Source organism: Sinohyriopsis cumingii, chromosome 13, assembly GCF_028554795.1.
Source record: "Sinohyriopsis cumingii isolate HCF-2022 chromosome 13, ASM2855479v2, whole genome shotgun sequence".
Lineage (NCBI taxonomy): Eukaryota > Metazoa > Mollusca > Bivalvia > Unionida > Unionidae > Sinohyriopsis > Sinohyriopsis cumingii.
The window spans coordinates 35,431,277-35,454,204 of NC_142973.1; the positions used below are offsets into that span (position 1 = coordinate 35,431,277).

General features: G+C 37.1%; 1 protein-coding gene across 2 annotated transcripts in view; it reads right to left on the reverse strand.

Moving 5' to 3' along the window:
- Positions 1-10,259: 10,259 nt before the first annotated feature.
- Positions 10,260-22,928, reverse strand: part of LOC149785198 (uncharacterized) — a 96,802-nt gene continuing 84,133 nt past the window's right edge. For both annotated transcript variants that reach the window (XM_089979000.1, XM_089979002.1), the window contains exons 11-12: positions 18,417-18,560; positions 10,260-18,050 (exon numbers count right to left, since the gene is read on the reverse strand). In XM_089979000.1, coding sequence (XP_089835126.1) covers positions 17,811-18,050; positions 18,417-18,560 — 384 coding nt within the window. In that variant the 3' untranslated portion in view covers positions 10,260-17,810. The remainder of the gene's footprint in view (positions 18,051-18,416; positions 18,561-22,928) is intronic.

Consider the following 22,928-nt stretch of genomic DNA (forward strand, 5'->3'; position numbering starts at 1 on the left):
AATGGTCGCTCATCTAAGAGAAGGAAAACTCCGATTCCAAACCTCTGCTGGCGGCTATACCCACTCTTGGGAAAGGCTAAGGGAGTAAACCCCGACAGAAACTCCAGAGATGGGGTCATTAAGGCTGTCTGACATTGACTTCAACGTCATTCCGGCAACTCCTGCGACGCCGTTGGTGCCAAGGTGTATCGACATTCGTCTTTCCCTTGGGTACATCAGCTGAGTGGAGAGGGGAGATCTCATGCATGGGCAACAACTGATTCTCCATACCACCCTGCCCAGGCTTCGTAGCTCCACTGGAGAGGACACTCCAGCGTCGTCGTACGGTGTCGGCACAACACAAGAAGTAGCAGTTTACCGGTTCTAAGTCAAATCTCGATTGCCGTAGAACTTGGCGTAGAACGTGGCGCCAGGGGTTACTTCTGACGGTGGGAGAGATCACCACGTCTCACTGGACAGCTACCTTCCGCATCAAGCTGGGCAGCCCCCAGTCAGTAAGGTGCTTCCCGCTATGGCCTGCCTGCTTCACTTGGTGCGTGGAGCTTAGAGAACCATCTCAACAAGTGGGCCACAAAGTCCACACCAGGAAAGACTCAAAGAAGAAACAAGAAGACTCCAGCTCTTCGTTTTGCAACCTGGAACATCAGGACCATGTGTTCTGGATTGACCGCTGACCTACAGCAGATCGACGATGCATGGAAGTCTGCCGTTACTGACAGAAAACTTCTGAACATCGACATTGCCTGCCTCCAGGAGACCCGACTGGCTGACAGCTGCACCATCAGGAAGCCAATTACACGTTCTTTTGGCAAGGGAAGCCCTCGGATGAATCCAGGCAGCACGGTGTAGGCCTTGCCGTAAAGAACACAATAGTCGCCTTCATTGAACCTTCATCATCAGGTATTGAAAGAATCCTTGCCCTCCGGCTGTCAACATCCTTAGGCCCGGTCAACATCTTCAGCGTGTACACCCCAACCCTCTGCTCCACCAACGAGGAGAAAGACAGGTTCTATGAGGCTCTGGGTCAGGCAATATCCAGTATCCCCAACAATGAAGTCCTATACTTACTAGGAGACTTCAATGTTAGAGTGGGAGCTGACCATGAGGCCTGGTCCACCTGTCTCGGCTTTTACGGAAGGGGAAGATCAATGAGAATGGTCAGCGACTGCTGAAGATGTGCTGCTCGCACAGCCTATGTGTGACCAACACTTTCTTCAAATGCAAGGATATCTACCAGGTGGCATGGAGACACCCACGTTCACGCCACTGGCACCATCTAGACCTCGTCATCACCAGGCGTGCTGAACCCGCAGATACCACAGTGTAGATTGCGACACAGACCATTCTTGTGGCCAGCAAGGTGCGAATTTAACCAGGAAACTGCACCACGCCAAGAAGAAGGGTCGCCCACGTATCCACACTTGCTGTGCAAACAACCCAGAGAAAACACAGCAGTTCATCAGCAACCTGTATGAGGCTCTCACCAAATAAGATACCTGATGACTCCATCGACTCCAAGTGGTCCCACCTCGATGACTCTGTGTACAATTCAGCCATCACTGCTTACGGTAAGAGGGAGCGAAGAAACGTCGACTGGAATGAGGCCAACTGGGAGGAGATGGAGCCCGTGACTGAGGCAAGGGAGTGTACATACATACCAGGGCTGACGGAAAGCTGTTCAACATCGCCCATCTCCGTGCTAAGACGAAAGTCACAGAGGTACTCATCCGTGAATTGCTCTTCGCCGACGATGCAGCCTTGACATCACATGGCGCAGGACGCAGACTCCCATCCCTTCGTCACCACTGATATGTACAACTTGGAAGTTGTTGAGAACTACATATACCTCGGGTCCAACATCTCCAGTTCACTCTCCATTGATTTTGAGGTGAAAGGCAGGATTGTCAAGGCAGCAGCAGTGATGGTCAGACTTAACCAGAGGGTCTGGAACAAATCCAACCTCACTGTGAAGACCAAACTGCGTGTCTACCAGTCCTGCGTGCTCAGCTCACTCCTCTACAGCAGCGAAACATGGACCACCTATGCGAGACACGAGAGGAAACTCAACAGCTTCCACTTGAGTTGCCTGCGGAGCATTCGGCACATCCATTATCATGATAAAGTACCCAACATAGATATTCTAGAACGTTCCAACATGAACAGCATGTTCTCCATTCTCAGCGAGAGACGCCTTCGCTCGCTCGGCCATGTCAAGAGAATGGACCCAGGCCGCATTCCTAAGGACAAGTTATATGGGGAGTTAGCAGAAGGTGCACGACCGACTGGATGACCACGTTTACACTACAAAGATGTTTGCAAGAAGGACATGAAGACGGTCAACATCTATGTCAACGACTGGGAGAGCTATGCTAACAACCTTTCCACCAGACGCCTAGCTGTCAGACAGTGTGTTCAAAAAGCCCAGGGAGACAGAAACGTGAAGCAAGCTGAAAAGAAAGCTAGAAAGAAGGTGAAACAAAAGCTTACTCTGGAGCTACACCATCGTCTCCCGTAGACGGACGGATGCCAAGAATCAAAAATCAAGATACTGCATAATGACACCACCAGCAACAGGTATGGCAGAAATGCCAGAGGGTTCTGGGTCTAGAAATGCACCAGGCTTAAGTTGATGCTGGACGTACTGGATATGACCTGCATTGACATTTGAGTCCCCCATCATCAATGTATCTTGTGAGTCTGAGAATTGTTGTGGCAATATCTTCATTAGTTTGACTGATTTTTATCCATCAATGGAATAACGAGCGCTGTCAACCAAAGTCAAGATGCCATTGCTAACAAATCAAATATTAGTTCAGGCTGGACGAGGATTGTTGTTGACCTATATCATTTATCCCTCAGTCTACAAAAAAGCCTCACATGGAATAAAAAATAAAAATTTTGAGGCGTGTCCTGCACTTATAATTCTATTCTTAATGGCCTGAGATACCGAGCCAGATATGAAAGGTACAGATTCAGTGAGTGTTTCCAACCAGTGAGCCCTGAAATCCAGGTTGCAGCAGTCGAGGTATTAGTACGCTGCATCCGAGACCTCATTAACAATTTTTGTATGCACTGATGCCCGAATGACCGATCCGCAAGTATACGATTAGATCATTATACAATAGATTGGCCCTGATGTGTGTGTGTGTGTGTCTATATATATATATATATATATATATATATATATATATATATATATATATATATATATATATATATATATATATATATATGACCAACACGAGCTCGTACACGGTGTTTCACCAACTGCGCAACAACAGATCCGATAAAAATTCTTTATCAGGATCCACTGGTTTGATGTGCTGCGAAATTTTATTTTCAGTCAGCTGACGCTCGATGTGGATTCCATTGCCCATGCGCACAGGTGAATGGTACATCACGGGAACAACCGTTAGGCCGAGGCAGTGAAGCGCATGCGGCCCATAATAGTGACATTCCGTGATATTGTGACACCGAATACACTGGTCAACAGTGAAATCATTACTGACTTGAAAAGGCCCTAATCTGTAGTATTTTGGTGTGCCGAACACGAATATAACCGTGAAAAATTTGTATTGGCTCTCGTTTTGAAGATATTCATATACCTCATTTTCTATGTTTCACTGTGTAAATTTCTCCAGTAGGACTGCAGCAACATCCGGAATAATGATGTAACATTGCATAATACCATCATGCTCGCATCATCCACAGTTGATTGCATCATTTTCTGATGCAATGCAATACTAATGCCATGCGGCTGCTGAAGTAAGTTGACGTCAGCAGTGTACTATACATGTGTAGGCCTATTATACTAATGCCAGGCGGCTGCTGAAGCTGACGTAAGCAGTGTACTATATAAAGCCCAATCAGATAGGTTCAGCATTTAAAATATTTTAGACGTTGTGCGAGACAGTTCAAGCTACTGTTACATAAAACTTATTATTTTATCCATTTACGTACAATAAAGAACAGTAATGCCTCGAAAGTGTGTTAATACCGCGGACAATTTTTGCTATATTTGTGGGGAAGTGACATTTGCCAACCAGAAGAAAAGTATCAATTCTCAAGTGAAGAAGGCATATCATCTTTACTTCGGATGCAAGGTTGGTGACCAAGACAAGCCTTGGGCTCCGCATATATGCTGTGCTACATGTACAACACAGCTTTCACAGTGGTTGAATTACAAAAGGTCATCAATGCCGTTTGCAGTCCCAATGGTGTGGAGAGAGCCAAGCAACCACCTAAATGACTGTTACTTCTGCTTGGTTCCTCCTCTTTCCGGCGGAATAACGAAGCGAAAGAAGTCGAGAATAGTCTACCCAAACATTCCGTCTGCATTGAGACCAGTTCCACATGGTGAGGGACTTCCTATTCCAGAACCTCCAGCAGAATATTCTCTTGCTTCATCTGACGAAGACAAAGGTGAGTCGACCTGTTCTTCTCCTGGTCCATCAGCATGCAGTGATCCAGATTTTCACTGTGGTGCATCATCAACCCCACACAGAATAACACAGGAAGAACTAAATGACCTGATTCGTGATTTGGACTTATCAAAGAACAAGGCAGAATTGCTAGGATCAAGACTCCAACAATGGAATCTTCTAGAAGAAGATGTCACAATTACTGCATATCGAAAGCGCCACCAGCAATTGGAGCCTTTCTTCAGAAAGGAAAGTAATCTGATATTCTGTTCCGATATTGAGGGCCTGATGAATGCTTTAAAAATCACTCATGACCCACAAGAATGGAGACTATTTGTGGACTCTTCGAAACTGAGTCTCAAGGCTGTGCTTTTGCACAATGGAAACATTCTTCCATCTATTCCAGTAGCGTATGCTGTCCACATGAAAGAGACATACGATAACTTAAGGCAGCTACTGAATTCCATTGAGTATAACAAGTACAGCTGGCACCTCTGTGGTGATTTGAAGGTAGTTGCCCTTTTAATGGGACTGCAGCAAGGATATACAAAATACATGTGTTTCTTATGCGAGTGGGATAGCCGAGCAAGGGAAATGCACTACATGAGGAAGGAATGGACTCACAGGCAGAATGTAGCCATTGGAGAGAAGAATATCCAACACCCAGCTCTGGTTGAGGCTCAGAAAATCTTGCTACCACCCCTTCACATCAAACTAGGTTTGATGAAGAACTTCGTGAAAGCCATTGACCGGACTTTGCCAGCATTCCGATACCTGCATGAAAAATTCCCTCGACTCAGCGAAGCAAAGATTAAAGAGGGAGTTTTTGTGGGTCCTCAGATTCGAGAGCTTTTCAAAGATGACCGGTTCAACAACTTGCTGGAAGGTGACGCGAAACAAGCATGGAATGCTTTTCGCCTAGTTTCTACAAACTTCCTCGGAAATGTTAGGGCAGAAAACTATAAGGAACTAGTAGAAGACATGTTGATGAAGTATAAGAAACTTGGCTGCAATATGTCTCTAAAGATTCACTTCCTTCATTCCCATTTGGATTTCTTTCCTAGCAACTGTGGTATTGTTAGTGATGAACACGGCGAACGTTTTCATCAAGATATCGCAACAATGGAACAAAGATACCAGGGAAAATGGTCCACTACAATGCTGGCTGACTACTGCTGGACACTCCTCAGAGATGCTCCCGAACAGCTGTACAAGAGACAGGCGAAGAAATCTAAGATGTAGTCAATGACTTGATTTTTTATAGGTAGGCTATTACAGTTGACCTTTTACTATTGGAATGCATTTCGTTATGTAAACATTAATTTCTTGCAGATTACAAAAAAACTAGAGCCAATTTTGCAATTTGACTGTCATATTCGTGTTCAGCACATAAAAATTGATAAGAATTGACTAATTTTATTTCAGTAACATGACTTTTGTAAAAATTTGTTGTCCAGTGATACATGAAAGTCTTGAAGGGTACTAACTATTCGGTTGATAGAGATTATCCCCCAGAAATTGTAGAAGTACGAAAGAGGTTGTGGTCAAAAGTTAAGATCTTACGCCAAAGAAATCCGGGAGCAATATAAACAGTTTTTCTATTTTTAGGTATTTATGGAAAGATTCAGGTCAAACTGAATTTTCTGGAAAATATCAAAATCCTTGTAAACAAAATTACATTATATTGACATGTAAAGAAAATAAAAAGATTCCAAAAGCAACAAACAATCAAATCAAATCAAACACAAATTAAATAAAATATAAATTAAATCAAATATACGTAACGATGACGAACACAATTCTCCAAAAAAGTTACAGTGGCACCCATGACAGTGAGTTCAGTAAGTACAGAGCATACGACTGGTGAACAAGTGGAGAGGAATACAGGGAGTTCATTGAGTAGAGGTCATGTGACTGGTGACGAAAGAGCGAAGAGTACAACACTAGAGAAGAAGCATCAGCAGCAAGACATTTTAATAAAAGTTGGTTGATTACGATGGGCAAGATTTCTATACTGCACTGGAGCAAACAGTTCAACATCGACATATTGCCAATATGTCTATCAAGAAAAAAAGTGAATGTTTCCTCCAGTTCTGACACAAACATAGCACCAATCTCCCAACCTAAAAATAGATTGTCTCAGCCAGGAATCATTCTCTTTTTGGCTCGAATGCACCAGAAAAACACTCCTGGACGCTAGTCATAAGCAAGAAAATCACCAACTAACATGCCTAAATACGGGTCTTTAATGAGAAATGTTGTCACACAACAAGCCACTGTCCATCTGTTTAATCGAAATCGCACTAATCATGTTCATGGGTCGAAATCATCGACATCAAAAGCAAATATGACATGCAGCTAACTGTAACCATGGCAATACCCAGTAACACTTTACGTATAAATAACCCATGATTGTTACAGGGCAATAAAAGAGACCACAATGGAAACCTAGACGGTGGTACTGAAAATTTACAGTTTTAAAAGGATTTATTTCGACATTTGGAGAAAACAAAATGATTTTTGTGTTGGCCTTTGCTGTATTAAATTGGATAGATCTAGTATGCAATCTATGGTGGATACAAATATTTTTGACATGCAAATTCATCATTGGTAAGAACATAGAGTAATTCCAATAAAAAAATTATGAATTTATCATATGTGGTGTCTTTAATGCTCGAACATAAGCAGGCCCAGAGTTTGTTGTTAATGAAAAAACTCGATATTTGTATATATTACCTGACAAGTATTATTGGGCAGTATATGTATGTTAGACACGGTGAATGTAGTTATTGGGCAGTATATGTATGTTAGACACGGTGAATGTAGTTTAATAGATTACGCTGTTACTTCTCAGTATCTTTTCAGTCTTTTAGTACCGTTTGATGTTCGTGAGCCTAATGTTTTATCAGATCATTGTGTTGTATGTTTTACGTTAGATTTTAATAATATGCATGATATCAAAGCATTATATATAAGTTATTGCTGTTGTTTTTGTTATATACGCCAATCAACTGAATTAATTGAAAAATGTATCCTCACGGTCTATTTTGGCCATTGGAATGAATACACTCTCGCTGTGAGAAACGTGACTAATGACATGACGTATTTTTACAAGGCATTATAAATACTATGTTCAGTATCATCAAAATAAGAAAAGATGACAATGTATGAAATATAACTCTTTGCTGAGACTGACCAGGACTCATGGAGAAATAACGTGGGGGAAAATACAAAAACCAGGTTTTAGGATCAATCACGTCTTCTCTTTCTAAAGGCACAAAAATCGTGCACGGATCTCTGGCGACTTTAATCGACCCCGAACGTGAAAAAGATGAAATCACAGAAAGTTGTAATGTAAACGAATTTACTTACAAACATATCATAGCAATCACTATTGAATTCAGTGATCGATTTAGTAGGGAAAGTCTAAAGTATTTTCTCTTTTCTGTGTTTTAATTATGTGTTGAGCCCCCACTAACACATAGCATAAAGACATCCTCACCCACACCATTATGTAACAGGGACCATGATATTGTCCATCATTAATTATAAATAAATCCAAGAAGGCCTAACCAAAGACTGAAAATACTTACCTTTACAATAAGCAGATCGGAATAACGTTCCAAAAGAATTCATGCACAAAATGGAAATATCTGGAAAAACTCACAATCCGTGATATAGAATTGTAATGGAAAGCAATCAAACTAAAAACTCTACAAATGTATATGACTAAAACATGGAGATCAAAAGAAAGCTATTCATGGGTAGCCAACAGCATAAACCGACTAATTTTTAAACGTGGTAAACTGTATCTTAATTTGACTGTAACAAACTGAACAATAAACTGAAATCTAAACTCACTTACACACACGATTGAGAAGAAAGTGTACCAGTCTTACAATTTCTACCTTCTATCAACATTATCTAAACTCTCTAAAAATAGTTCGGAAGACCACAAAGTCAATAAAATATTTTCGAAATTCATAAAGCATTAAAATTTAGATTGCGGAGAAATTAGCTCATCGAAATATAATGAACTCAATTATATATATATATATATATATATATATATATATATATATATATATATATATATATATATATATATATATATATATATAACAGACAAATCTAATAATCGAATAAAATCAGTTTCTTGACCGGGTGGCATAACTTATGCTACCAAACAATTGTATAAAACAATCAATGCACAGTAGTATTATCCCCGCTGAAGGTGTAGTTAAGTAACTTTCGAATCTAAATCCAGGCAGAGAGGCAACAATCTAACGCTTCACATCCTTAAAGAACTCCACAATGAATGAATATATATATATATATATATATATATATATATATATATATATATATATATATATATATATATATATATATAGGAGTTCTGTGAGGATGCGAGGTGTTCGATTGTTGCACTCTGCCTGGTTTTAGATTCGAAAGGAATTATGTATTAGGAAATAGGAGTTTTATTGATTGATGTCCCTCAGCCCCGACTAACATGTAAAAACCAAAGATATTTATTTATAACTTTTATAGTACCACATTGATATCACCCGTCTCAGTAAAGAATTATTTAATAATTGCAGATATCCGCCTTGGAAAAAAAAGCACATTATTAGTATTGCATCATAGGCAAAGAACACGCTAATTTTAATCAAGTCAAATATACATGTAAACAAAACTGCGATAAGAACATGTAGAATATAATACCCCATGTGATTAATTATCCGCTTTCTGTGATCATTGGGAAAACATATTCATCTGCAAAAGTTGAACAATTAAAAACAAGTCTGTCATATGTATTTTAGCAACTAAACTACACATGCCGTACATGTTGATGCTAGACAAACTTAACATTCGTCTCTTGAACTCAGAAACAAAATATCTTCTTTTGCATGTTCAATGCAATTATAAACAAACTGGTCAAAATATATGTTTCTTATACCCATATCACCAAAAGACAGGTACGATATATCCTACTCCAAAACAGACTTTTATCTCTTTCCTACAAGCGTCATTCACTGGAACAACTTAGTTCCTTAATTGGTGAACAGACCATTCCTTGCACGTTAAAAAGGCTGGTCTCCAATCATCCAATATATAATCATCCATATCATTATTCAGTTCAGTCAACTTTGATATAACCATATAATAATTCACGCACCATTCATATAACTTAAACAACGCTTATTTCAATTTCGTCTTTATGATTCCATAATTTCTATTGCAGTTCAAATTCCAGGTACAATATAGTTTCCTCTTTCGTTCAACGTGTTATTTTCTAAAACAATACACTCACTCACTATCCTTCTGTTTCCTCAATACAAAAGAATCCCCCTGCAAATAGGATTTAGAGTGTCGGGTAGATACTAATACGGATAATCTGTTTACATGCTTTTCAAATAAATAAAGGTCAGAAACAGGAACGTAAGATGTCAAAATAGCGGAATCTCTACGTTCACTCAAACGTAAACCTTTGCATCCGGACTAATATAGCTTTGTAAAAAGTTACGATATGTTCTGTGCAAACGAAATAAAACTACACAATTACGATATTGTAAATATACCAGATTTTGATTCTGTCAATGCGGAAAGACATGCATCCGTAAAAGTAGGGATATTGGAGTTGTAGTTAAAAAGAAGTTCACTTCCTCATCGATGGTAATTAACATAATTAGACCACATATTTAGGTTAACATGAATAAATATTGTTCTGTTCGATCATACGAATGCCTTTATTTCGGTGCACCCGATGCGATTCCGGTTTAACACTGCTGTCAAAATAAACCCGTTTGATACGGAAAAATAAAAACAAAATGTGCGTATTTTACATAATGTTTTGTTTTTGTCGGAGATTTAAATTTGAGAACTTAAACAAAGACGATAACATCAATGTTGATCAATTGTGTTTAGACATGATACACTTCATGATTTGTATATAATTCATCTAAGGCATACTAAATTGGTATTGCTAAACATATAACTCGGCAAGATATTGTACTAAGCAATAATATAATAGAGTTATGTACACATAACACGTGCTTATCTTAAATAGTTGATGCAACGAAAACAATAATATAGGATCATTCACATTCCGAAATATTCATGCGAGTCAATGGAAAAGAAACGAAAAACAAATTTTGTTAAAAACACTTGTCAGACAAAATTGCTGAGATACATTTTTAAACATTCAAGCACAAAAGGCTAATAGCGGAACATATACATAACGTATTAGTGAGATATGCCTTTCAGTTTCCAAACTACTTCTTGATTCATGCGGAAAAAATAAAAAATAAAAATAGCATGGGTATACAATTGTTAAAGATATTAAAACAAATTCAGGTGAGTTTGGTTTGGACGTCAGTTTCATACTGCACGAGGAAAATATTATTTATCTAGGAAGATCGATAACATAAATATCGCCATGAATTTTCACGAAAGTATAATCCAGTTAAACATGTCAGACTGAAATATAAGCATCCAAAAGTTGTTTGAATGATAATCACTAGTTCCGATTAACCATATATTATATTAAATGCCTTTTACATTTAGATACACTAAGTGAATTCGTCAAAGATTTAAATAAATGCGGTGAACATAACAACATCGTGGAACTTCATATAAATATGGATAATGATGATGTATAGTGGACGCACAAGCCCTCAAATAACAAAATTGTCAATGAATATATATATATATATATATGATATGATATGATATGATATGACGATGTCTACTTAAATTACAGTTCTTAACCTGATAATCGAGACAAGAATAATTCTATATTTGTGCCTTAGGGGGATGATAAGATATATCGTTTGTGTAGCAGAAATTCGACTGACTGAAAGTTGTCGTTAATTATAAAATTCAAGTTATCTCGTTCAGTTATACCAAATCTAAGCGCCAATAATGTTTTTAGATTTTGCAATATAATGGAGGAAATCTAGGCACTCAACAACAGATCATATATTTCACACTATATACGTTATTATCATTTCTTCAATCCAGAAATCAAAAGCAATTCTGTTCCTTGATCGACTTTAGGAAAGCCCCTTATTCTGCTTGGCAGCTGGATAAAAAATTCTTAACGGCAATTTTTGTTCTTATTTTATAAATAGAATTATTCATAATCTGTCTCGAACATAAAAGTCCTAAATACTTTTTGAGGGAGAATATTACTGGCTTTTTTCCCCCAAGTATTTCTGAATTTATGCACAGGGAACATTTTCCAAAGTTATTATCCTCATTTGTTTATATAACCAAGTGGGATCTCGTGTGCAACAATGCCAATGCTTTAGGGTCTAAAAAGATCCATTAGTTTGCAAGGCTGGAACATATCTACAAGTTTTAAATCTATTATATGCAGAACATACTCTAATATATGTGCACTCTTTACAAGATAACCTTTTCCGAGTATAATAAGTTACGTAAACTTAATACTAACTTTATAAATAAAAAGCTCAGATTATATCGAACACTAAGAACTCTTGAATTAATCTTATTGAACATACTATTTCTAAATTTTTAGTTACTGTAGTTTGTTTTCACATAGATCATATATTATTTAAAGCTATGAAAGTACGAAAGTCTGTCTAAAATAACGTATAATTTGCATATGTCCACCGATTTATATTTATACAATTTTACGTCATTTCATGTAGTGAACTTTTTTTAATACAGAAAACGCTCAGCAATTGATAGAATAGGTACATACTGAATTCCTCGTAAGCTGAACCAATGTCAGGAAAGAATTCCTGATGGAATATAGATATATAGATTGACATACAATTTGATAATAGCGCAAATACAAAACAATTTCCCAGCTCTTTGACTTAAGCGCTTCGACTTAAGCCAGAAACAATTTACATTCACAAAACAAACACCAAGCGCAAAAGCCAAAAAGATATTTGTTAGTCCTACGTGTGTGACTATAGAGGAAACATGCAAAGGCTGAAACAGAAGAATGAAAGAAGGCAACATTGATAAACGGTTTTACAACTGAAAAACAAAATACATATTTTGAAGTTGCCATTAGGAAAACAGCGTTGTGTTGCAAAAGCCAACAGAAGGGTTTCTCCTGCCTTTCACGCATATAACCAATATGTTTAGACATAATTCCATGCTAGGTGCAAAGAAAGGACACCCCTTGACTGACACCAAACGCCATCTGCAAAATGTACAGTAGAAATTATATTCCTGTAAAGTTACGCATGGGACTACCAAGTAAATAATAATAATAATAATAATAATAATAATAATAATAATAATAGTAATAATAATAATAATAATAAATGTAAAGAGTTACGGAATATTTACATTGGATAATGTAGTCGCAAAAATTGCATAGTCTGCTAAATTTATGTGTGGCTATTGTTCTGATAAGCCTGCTTTGGAAAGATTCTTTTTTAAATTAGATTGAACGCCACGTGAGTTTTGAACTGTATAATCCAGTATCAGCATGTTCTTACGTGAGCGCTCTACATCGGTCCCCTACATGTTAGATTCTTTCGGCAACATCTCAAGGGACTCTAATGAATGCCCAGTGGCGTTGTAGAAGTTGGCGATTTTCACGCTGATTGTCTTGCGAATGTGGCTCTTGTGGTTATTCGTTCGTTTTCTGAAATCAGCCATTTCACTAATATTTGGAGTGGCACAGATCTTGGATGTTAGAAGGTAGCTTTAATTTTTGTTTCAACATCGTAACTTCTGATTAATTGCGAAACTTGCTCCTCTTTTTGAACCTCTAAACAATTTGGTCTCGGGAAACTATTGGCAAATTTGTCTTTGTAGCAATATGTGCCCGAGTATGTGGTTTTGTTAGAACTGTGTAAAAACCCAAACTACTTGTGTTTTCAAGAACGGAAAGCAAATTTCACTTCTTCATCCCATAGATAAAAATTGTTTTCTTTTAAACGTTACCTGAAACGTCAAAAATAATTATATGCCTAACAATGATAAACATGTTTCTCGTTGGTCAAAACTAACGCAGACTCTCTGCTGAAGAAGGGCATTGAGATATTATGCCATATCATGGCAGATATTGTAATATTTGCGAGAAAACGATAACGGTGATAAACACCACTATTAGTTCAACTGTTCATTCTTTTCCAAGTAAAGATCTCAATTTTGAAATGTTCATCATCATCATCATCATCATCATCATCATCAACATCGTCATCATCAAACCCTTAACCCAAGAGGTCTTTCCCTGTTCTCTACTGCACTTTGGGAATCTACCAATCCCATGCCGGTCCACCACTTAATGTTGTTTTCCCACGTCTTTTTCTGTCTGCCTCTTCTTCTGCACCCTCGTATTGCACCTTGCAAGTTTGTTTTTGACAGTCCAGATGATCTTGAGACATGACCGTACTACTTAAGTTTGCGCTTTCTTACAGTGGTCAGGAAGTCTTCATAGGATCCGATGGCTTGTTGGATCCTGTTGTGGACTTCATCGTCGGTTACATGGTCAATGTATGAGAAGCCCAAGATATTGCGGTAGCATCTCATTATGAAGGTTTGAATCCTTCTTTGTAGATTTGATATGAGCGTCCGTTTCACAAGCATACAGAAAGATGGATATGACAATCGAGTGCATCAGCCTGATATTGGTATTAAAAGCAATGTTGCTATTTTTCCATATTGGTATCGACCTTGTTATTGCTGCTGTTGTCTGGGAAATTCTGCAAAGTAGTTCATGTTTGGAGCCGTCATATGTGATAAATGATCCCATGTAGTTGAAGCCTGTGGCTCTTTCCAGCTTCTGTCCAAAAATGCAATCTATCTCCTGACATGCAAAATCTGTGTCGCTCAAAGGTTACAGGCCATACTCCAACATCTTTCTTTTTACATTAGATTTGCATTACATGGTTAAAAGTAGTTATACTTTCACAAAAAGAACAACAAGAAAAATTATCAAGTGTAAAGAAAAATAATAATTTAAGTAGAAATAGAAGTACACAACGCTGTTACTTCCCCTTAGCTACGATTTCCCACCTATAGAGGACGCCAACCGAAAATGAGGTACAGTTATCCCCACAAGATGAAGTACATGCTTCTTCTTGGCAAAAAATTAAACACTATAAACTATGGATTGGGAATATTTAGATGAAACTATTCAAAACGAATTTACTGTTCAGCCTTATATCGATATGCGTGTACGGCGCACGAGACTGTGTTGCTTTCAAAACTGTTTCATTGTTTCATTTTATTTAAAAAATATCCGTTGAGGTAAAAAGGAATCAATGCTGGTCTTCCTAAGTCGGCCGACTTTATATAAAAAAATCGGCACCCTTAAAATAATCCAAAGAAACTAAACTTGGCTTCCTTATGTCGGCCGACTTCATAAGAAAAAATCTGCACATTTAAATGATACCAAAGTCGGTTTCCGGGGTTGGTTTGCTTTGTAATAGAATAACCTATGTATTTGATATTCTGTAGGTAAGTTTAAGCAAGGAGTTCATTGCTTGCTGCCTGGTGTGTTTATTCATCACCCGGGCTTCTATTTGTTTGGCAGATTTATACATAATTGATGTTTGCAGGGCTAATCGTATGCACAACAATAACTTGCTTTAATAATACTTTTTGTAATCCATGATAGCGAAAAGACTATCATTTGCACTCACGGTGAATGTGTTTTAAAATAATGATTTTTTTATTTATGAGATACCGTTGTATAGTTAACCTGCATACAATGCAATATTGGTCAGTTTGCACCTTGTAACTTATCGTACGTAAACGACAGGTGCCTTCAAGTCATCAGATGATATTTTCGTCTCTTTTGCGATTTTGTTATCTGACATAAGCGATACACACTACAATAAGGAGGCATAGGCAATCTGGCATGCGCTACATATACGGAATTCGTGGATATATTTTTTTCTTTAATAAATTTAGCATGTTGAAAAAAAAACAGAATGAATAAATGATAACAATGCAAGGTTAGTTTCTTTCATTTTATTTTCAAATAAGTGTTTGTTTATCAATTTTTTTGTATCGTGCCCGGGGGGGGGGGGGAGAGGGGCACACATTCAACACAAAACTATTTCCTTTCTTATTTGTTTGGAATAATGGAGCAAATATGCTTGACGATATTGAATAGTCATAACAAGGTTTCAATTTATGCGCAAACACACTAAGGCAAGTTGAAAAATAAAAACAAACAATAAAATTAACTGGTAAGCGCTTCATAATGAAGCAACTAAACACTGACAAAATGCTCAACAATCAAATTTTAGTAGTCCTATTAATAAAATGTCCCGACAAAGAATCCAAGATGGAAGACGATGACGTATGCTGTAATCTGTAGTGTTGAAGTCAACAGTTCCTTGTAGAAAAAATAAATATCACTCCGGCCTTGGAAATCTGAATAAATTTTTATAAAAGCTGCCCTTGTTCAACAATTTCATATGAGCACACGTATTTTCCAGGGAAAAAATAATTAATCCTTTTGAATCCAAGTAATTTGAAATAACTCCGAACAGCACAACATACAACTTCTAGTGTAAGAACCCACCTAATGAGAATATCTCTCCAAAAACAAAGGTTACATTGTATCCTAAAATGCAAAACGGGGGTCACGTGATCATGTTCCAGAACCTCGTCGAAATTGTTAACTTGTTAGAAATCATGACACCCAGTGTGGCGGGCCCTAACGAAAACTAATCATTTTACTCTAAGAAATAAAATTTAAAAAATTGTTTACACCTTAAATCAGTAGTCCCATTATAACCTCAACAACAACCATCTTTTAAAATAAAAATAGAACTTATTTACGTGGTTGCTACTCATTTTGAATCAAGGTCAGGATCTAGATCAACACCTGGTGTTTACTAAAACGAACAGCCAATGTCAAACTATTTTCTGGAAAAAATAACATACCTAGTGAATAAATTTACAATATAACAGCATGTAATAATTTTTTAAAAAAACTGACAAACAAACAATTGAATTGAAATAAATGTATATTAAATCAGATATAATTTAATCAATTATATATAACAATACGTCCATTACGAAGTATGATTAATTTGTTTTTCCTTTTAAGAATATCAAGATAGTTTTGTTTGTTTACATTTTTTTCTATAACATTTTCCTAAAACCTGTCTTACATAGTATCTACTTTTTGTTTGAAGAAAAAGAACTTGTTCAAACGATTGTAAAGTTGGGCCAAATCGTCTTTTAGTTGGGCCCAATTGTCTTAATTTTGGCTCAATATAAGCCAAATTCTCTTGGTCCGAATTGTTTTTGGGCCAAATTGACTATAACCTGGCATAAATGATACAAAGTTCCCATCAATCACCCCACTTGATCCCAAATCTTCGATCCACCTTTTTCCTGGTAAGCAGGGACTTTCAGAAAAAGAAATAACACTTTTGTCCGATCATCACTCTGTTGGTTACATCCATATGCAACACAATGCAACATATTTGCTGTACAAAAGCATGATCGCAAGATATATCACATAGACATTTACGTGGGGAAATTAAACACTTGAATGGCTAGGTTGAATAAAATGGATAAATGTTCGTCATATCCTTGTTTGGCACGCGGAAACTACCGATTGTTTACGGAGATTGCCAAATAATTTTTACATTTAAAAAGCAGATTTTTAAGTCTAATTAAACATTTGTATGGTGTGCATGCATAACAAATGCATTTTGTTTATGACTATAATAATATCACACATTTGTACAATATATGTGCCTAATGACCCTTAATATGTTGGTGTACCGTTGGTTTCCGAACGAGAACAAACAATCACAAAAAGCTACATTCGCAACATAATCGACGCGAAAGTCCTAAACCATTAGAACCCAACAGGACATTCAGCAGAAATTATACAGACTGAACTAAACTTGGTGTGCACCGACATAGAAGAAAGGGTCGATACTGGATAATACAATTCAAAACTCATTGGGAGTTCGGTCTAAACGACCAAAAAAAGAATCTAAGCTTCCATTGACGTCTTATCAAAATTACTGTCAGTCATCAGTTCTTCACTTTGCAACATCTCTATCTTTATATATCTTGTTTTAAAACTTCCCAAACCCCAAGTGATTCTTATATATAGGAGTCAAGACTATTTTTTAGATTTTGTATTTAGGGTTTGTTTTGTGTAAGTAAGCTACTTATTCCCTTAACGAACAGCGACTGTTCAGCTCGCAACGTTGGAAACCGTTTTGAGTTTGAGCCGTTATAAATGTTCGTGTATATATATATATATATATATATATATATATATATATATATATATATATATATATATATATGGGGGTGAGTGTGAAATTAAGTTGCTCTAAATGGCTTAATCTCTGCCTAAAAGGTCCTAACAAGTACAGTATACATGTTTCATATAAATGGTATACTTAAAAATTCCTACAGTCGGAATGCATCTAGTTTATTCCCTGTGATGTGTTCTATGTATGAATTCTTTGCATGGATAATTTTGTTTCTGTCTACAAGTTTCCGGAACTTCTTATCAGTCGTTTCAATATACTGACAAAGACACATGTAATCAGCACTATGTCGATCTTCCTTTGGATTGTTCATCTTTCCGTTTAACGCCAGCCTCAAATACTCATGTGCGTACTTCAATAACAACGTTATAGCCACATTCTGAAATTAAAAAGAGTTTAAATATATAGCACATTTTCAAAAAGATATTTTATTTATAAGATCGTTTCTTCTAAATTATATGATTTACGGACTCTGCAATATTCCTTCTATAAAGCATCTCGATGATTTCTCTTCCTCACCATGCTTGAACATATAATAGGTGTGCAAGGATGTTCCAGTATCGAAACAAACCTGAACGTTCAGAAAATTATATATTCTAAGTTAAGTAACTGATGTTGCTGGATCACGCTTTCCAGTCTGTATTCTTATGCATTTTAACAAGGGGTAAAATTACAAAATGTATCATGTCTCATATTTGTTCCACAGATCCCTTTGCCAAATATTACATTCGTTTTATGCAAATACCTCAATGTTGCCCAAGTCTGATCTCTGTGGAATTTGTAAGTTTTGAGTAATCTGTTGTGGTTTATTTTCCTGGTCGCTGATGTTGATTATTGTTCTTCCCTGATCATCGTCCATCTGGCATAGGTCAACATTTGTCTGATAAACCTGGAAAGACAGATTCAGAATTCGTTAGCTTTATATTGAGTAGAAATACTCATTTTTTGATGGCCGAGTGAAGATTAGTATAATTAAGGAACGGCCTGCAACGCCTGAATGCATAAGCAAACCTGTATATGTATGAGTGCAAGGTGTCTACAAGATTTAGATGAGGAAGATGAGTTAGGAATTCCCATAGAAACTATGCAGGAACTTATATGTCCAAATTAGACAACCTGGCACCAACTGTACTAATCTAGGTGACGTGCAGAACATTTCTATAAAAAAGTAACGTGCTAGTGTCTTTCGTCATAAACACAAATCATAATTCATATGAAGGAAACCTCAACGATGTGGAGTGTACCTAGGAAAACAATGTTTAGTCCGAATGAATCGTCATTGCATCACTTTTCTAACGATGCAAGAGTTAGGCTAACTATTGGAAAAATCACGACGCTTGAAAGTAAGACAGTATAAAAGCAAAGATGCAGTAGTAATGGGCTTTATATACATAATACATTACAGAGTGATTGCTGTCATTTACAACGAACTTTTGGGAGATGATTAAATCCTGGAAATCTATCTACATACCAATGTCAAAAGTGAATGAGCTCATTCTATTTCGTGCTAAATTAAAGAATTATTCAAAGGTAAAATTTCAAACAAATGAACTGCTTTGTGAGGAGATTAACTCATTTCACACGACACAAGCCTTATTTCAAAGCCAATGTATTATGGGGATATTGTTCGCTTTCTTCGTCCCAGTACGAGTAATCCACCATCTAATACTACTGCTTATGATAAACATCAACTTCCATCAAGCATGTTGCTGAGCAAGATGAGTGTCTAACTGCTTTGGTTAATTCGGTTTAGTCTAACTTCCTTTCCTCAGTTATAACCACAATGTAGTCTCCAACTAGAGTAATCGACCTTTCTGCTTCTAAAGGAAAGAGAATGGTCAATGTTCTACAGTTTCTGGTTCCAAAAGATCGTCACGGAATATTTATAAGGTATTCCTGTAGAAATGTATCGACATTGGAAATCTCACACTGAATGCCACTTTCACAACACATACCTTTGCCTGCTTTCACAATGTAGAATCGGAGCACCGAGTGGCCAAATGGTCTAAGGCGCTCTCCGTTATGGATCACTGCCATCTCACCTCTGTGTGCGTGGGTTCGAGTCTCCAATTCAGCCAATGTGGGTATGTGAGAAAGCTCGCCAGTAGCCTCTCGTGGGTCAGTGGTTCTTTCCGGGGTTTTCATGGGTTCTTCCTCCACCATTAATACTGGCCGCCATGTATAGCCTATCGTGTGCTGAAAACTGGTGCTAAACGCTACAACAACAACAATGTAGAATCTGTAAGAAGTCTATATGTCAAATCAATATAAATATTATTGAGCTGGACTGTTAGAGCTCTTATCTCCTTTGCTATAAGCGTCAGTGCAATGCTGTATAATTATAAGGTTGATGCAGCATGGATAACTAAACCCATGGGATTTCAGCACATACACCCATTTTGCCATTCTGCTTTTTCTGATTACAAACACAGTATGAAGGAAGGGGATATTTCCTCCATGGTACATTGTTGACACGTGGTAAAAGAAAACAGTTGCTGCAATCTTCTATTATACCTCTCTCATAAATAATGTTAATAGCATAAATTTTTGGTATAAAATTCTTACATCCAGACAGGAAAATTTGCAAAGGGAGAAAACACAGATTATTTAAAATGTACATAATCAGTACTTACAGTTGTGTTGCATGTATCTAAAGGGAATGAGGGACCGTAGCCAGTTGTCTCCTCTTTAAACCGATAGGTGGAAGCATGGAAAAAAGCGGCCCAAGATTAATAAACAAGCAATAAAAAGATAGTATCTTTATCTTGCTTTACAAAATGTGTCAACTGGATGGATTATGGACGGGGAGGTAAGTTATCTAGCTGAAAAAGGAGTTAATCGATAGGTAAGTAAATATTAATCATAATCAGTGATCTTGTAGTTGCAAATGGAAAATCACATTTTCTCGTATCTGCATGTCATGTTTGCTAAGCCCCAGCTATAAAGTCACGTATAAGCTATAATCCACCAGACTTGGGAATATTACTGCGGCCTGTGTTTGATCTCTAAACATTGTCGCAGGGATAGTGTTGAACTCTTACGCAATGTTACCATGACCAGCCAGAGATTGGAAATCTTGAGTCGGCGAAGGTGATCGCTCGCGTCACTGAACAAAGGCTCGCTGATATCACACCTATATGTTAAATGTTGGTTCCCAGATCAAAAGTAAGTCCACAGGTGAACGGGTTGTGTTCTTATCCGTCTCCACATTGACAGACAATGAGAGGGACATTGTCCACTAAGTTTAATTGGATCAAGCCACAGCGATATCCAATCAAAAATTGAGATAAAAGGCGTGATTACAATTCAGACCCCAGTGATACCTTCCAACTGGTAAGAGAAAATTTAGTATTCGCCTAAAGGGATTGCTGATCAATAGGGTTACTCCGAGAAAAAAGCCACTCGTAATCTGGCGGGAAAACTTAGCGGTAGATTATAAGGAATGACAAGGCTTCGAAAAGGTCAGTAACATATCTGCTCGATTTTGCAGAATATTACGGCATCATAATTGTAATTATTTGTAGTATGTACACTTAATTGCTAGGATCGTGTAGTATGAAGAAGTACCTTTGTAATGTTTCATTTACATGTGTATATGAGAATGGGTTTGAGTCTTACGAAAGCATTATTGTGTAGATTGTTAGCTTGTGGTCATAATTAATTTTGTAACTCGCTATTAGGTTACTTCGTAGCAAACTAGTGTATTTATTAACGCGTTATGTTAGAATTTACACAAGACTGAATTGTGCATTTGGAGACATGGTTGAAGTATTTATGATTAGTTAAAATGGACGTATGCATATATCAGAGCATAGATATTTGAATATTTATGTACTTTGAGTTTTAAGGTAAATAAATGCGTCTGACTATTGTGATACTGTTTACTATAACGGGATCAGGAATAAGTACTGATGTGATGCAACATACTGATGTATGTATAAGAAGTAATTGATACTGTGCTGTATTATGACGTTGTTTTACCATACAAGAACGTATGGGTATCTCGATGTGAATTAATGCGTGACCGAAGAAATTTAATAGCCGTTATCTGATGATAGGCTGTGTGTTGTGTGAGACAAGAGGGCTAAGGAAAAAGATTGTACCGTCCTTGTGTTTTCACAGGAAGCTTTTTACGGGACAGAGAACATCCGGTTACATTGAGTCCCAAGTCTTCAAGAGGTGGAGACGGAATTAAGACTAGCTGAAATAGTCGAAGTCGACAGAAGTCTAGTCGCGGGAGAGAAAGGAAGGAGGAGGAGAATGAGTTTGAAGAAAGTGGAGCAGGAGGAGGAGGAAAAGGAATTTGGAGAAAGGTCAGAGAGGAAGAAGAGAAGGAATTGGGAGGAATAAGAGAGAGCAAGGATACAACAGATGAATAGAAAAATACAAGGACAGGTGGAAATCAATCTCACTGCTAATCAAATGATGCAATATGCTTATTAAAGGATTACGCGGAAGGAGTGTAATCATAAATCTGAGCCATTTGATTAATGAATTGTAATCAAATTGTTATTCATTGAATTCAACCATTTTTGTATATTTAACCATCTAACCGTCGGCATTGCTGACTGGGGCCTCTGAGCTTTACATCTGTCCTTCACTAAATTTAACTTCCAACAAAAGAGAGCCTGGGTGAAGACGTCTATGATAGATTAACTAAATTTAGGGAGCACCCACCCCAACCATATGTAACGTCACAGTACGTCACAATGCATAAAAATAAAATACTTATTTTCATACATTTAAAAACTCTGTGATATTTTTTAAAATTATTTTCCAATAGATTCATTACCCTAAAATCGTATAAATCATGGACAATTCAGCAATTTATTTTGAATAACGTTTAGATAGTTACTTTGTAGGGTAGTTTAGTAAAACATTTCGAGTTCCTAAGAAGCGATTTCAGCTGTTTAGTTTGGAAATATACAAAATTCTCGAAGAATAGTTTTTAATGTTAAACATATATCTGATATATTATTACGGTAATATCATATCTGTATTATATGCAAATGTAAATGTTCTTTTTCTTCTCAGGTTGGAGGTCTATGACGATAAGTTTTTCAAAGATCCTAGACCAGTATTTTTATGAGTCACTTAATTGAAGAAAGTTTGATATGTTACTGATGATCTCCTCCAGAAAACAAAGAGACAGAGTATTATTATCTTTATTATAACCACTATACTTCTTATTTAAATTGGGTTTACTTTGATATTAAGCCATAGATCAGTGAGAGAGAGAGAGAGAGATTCTTTATTC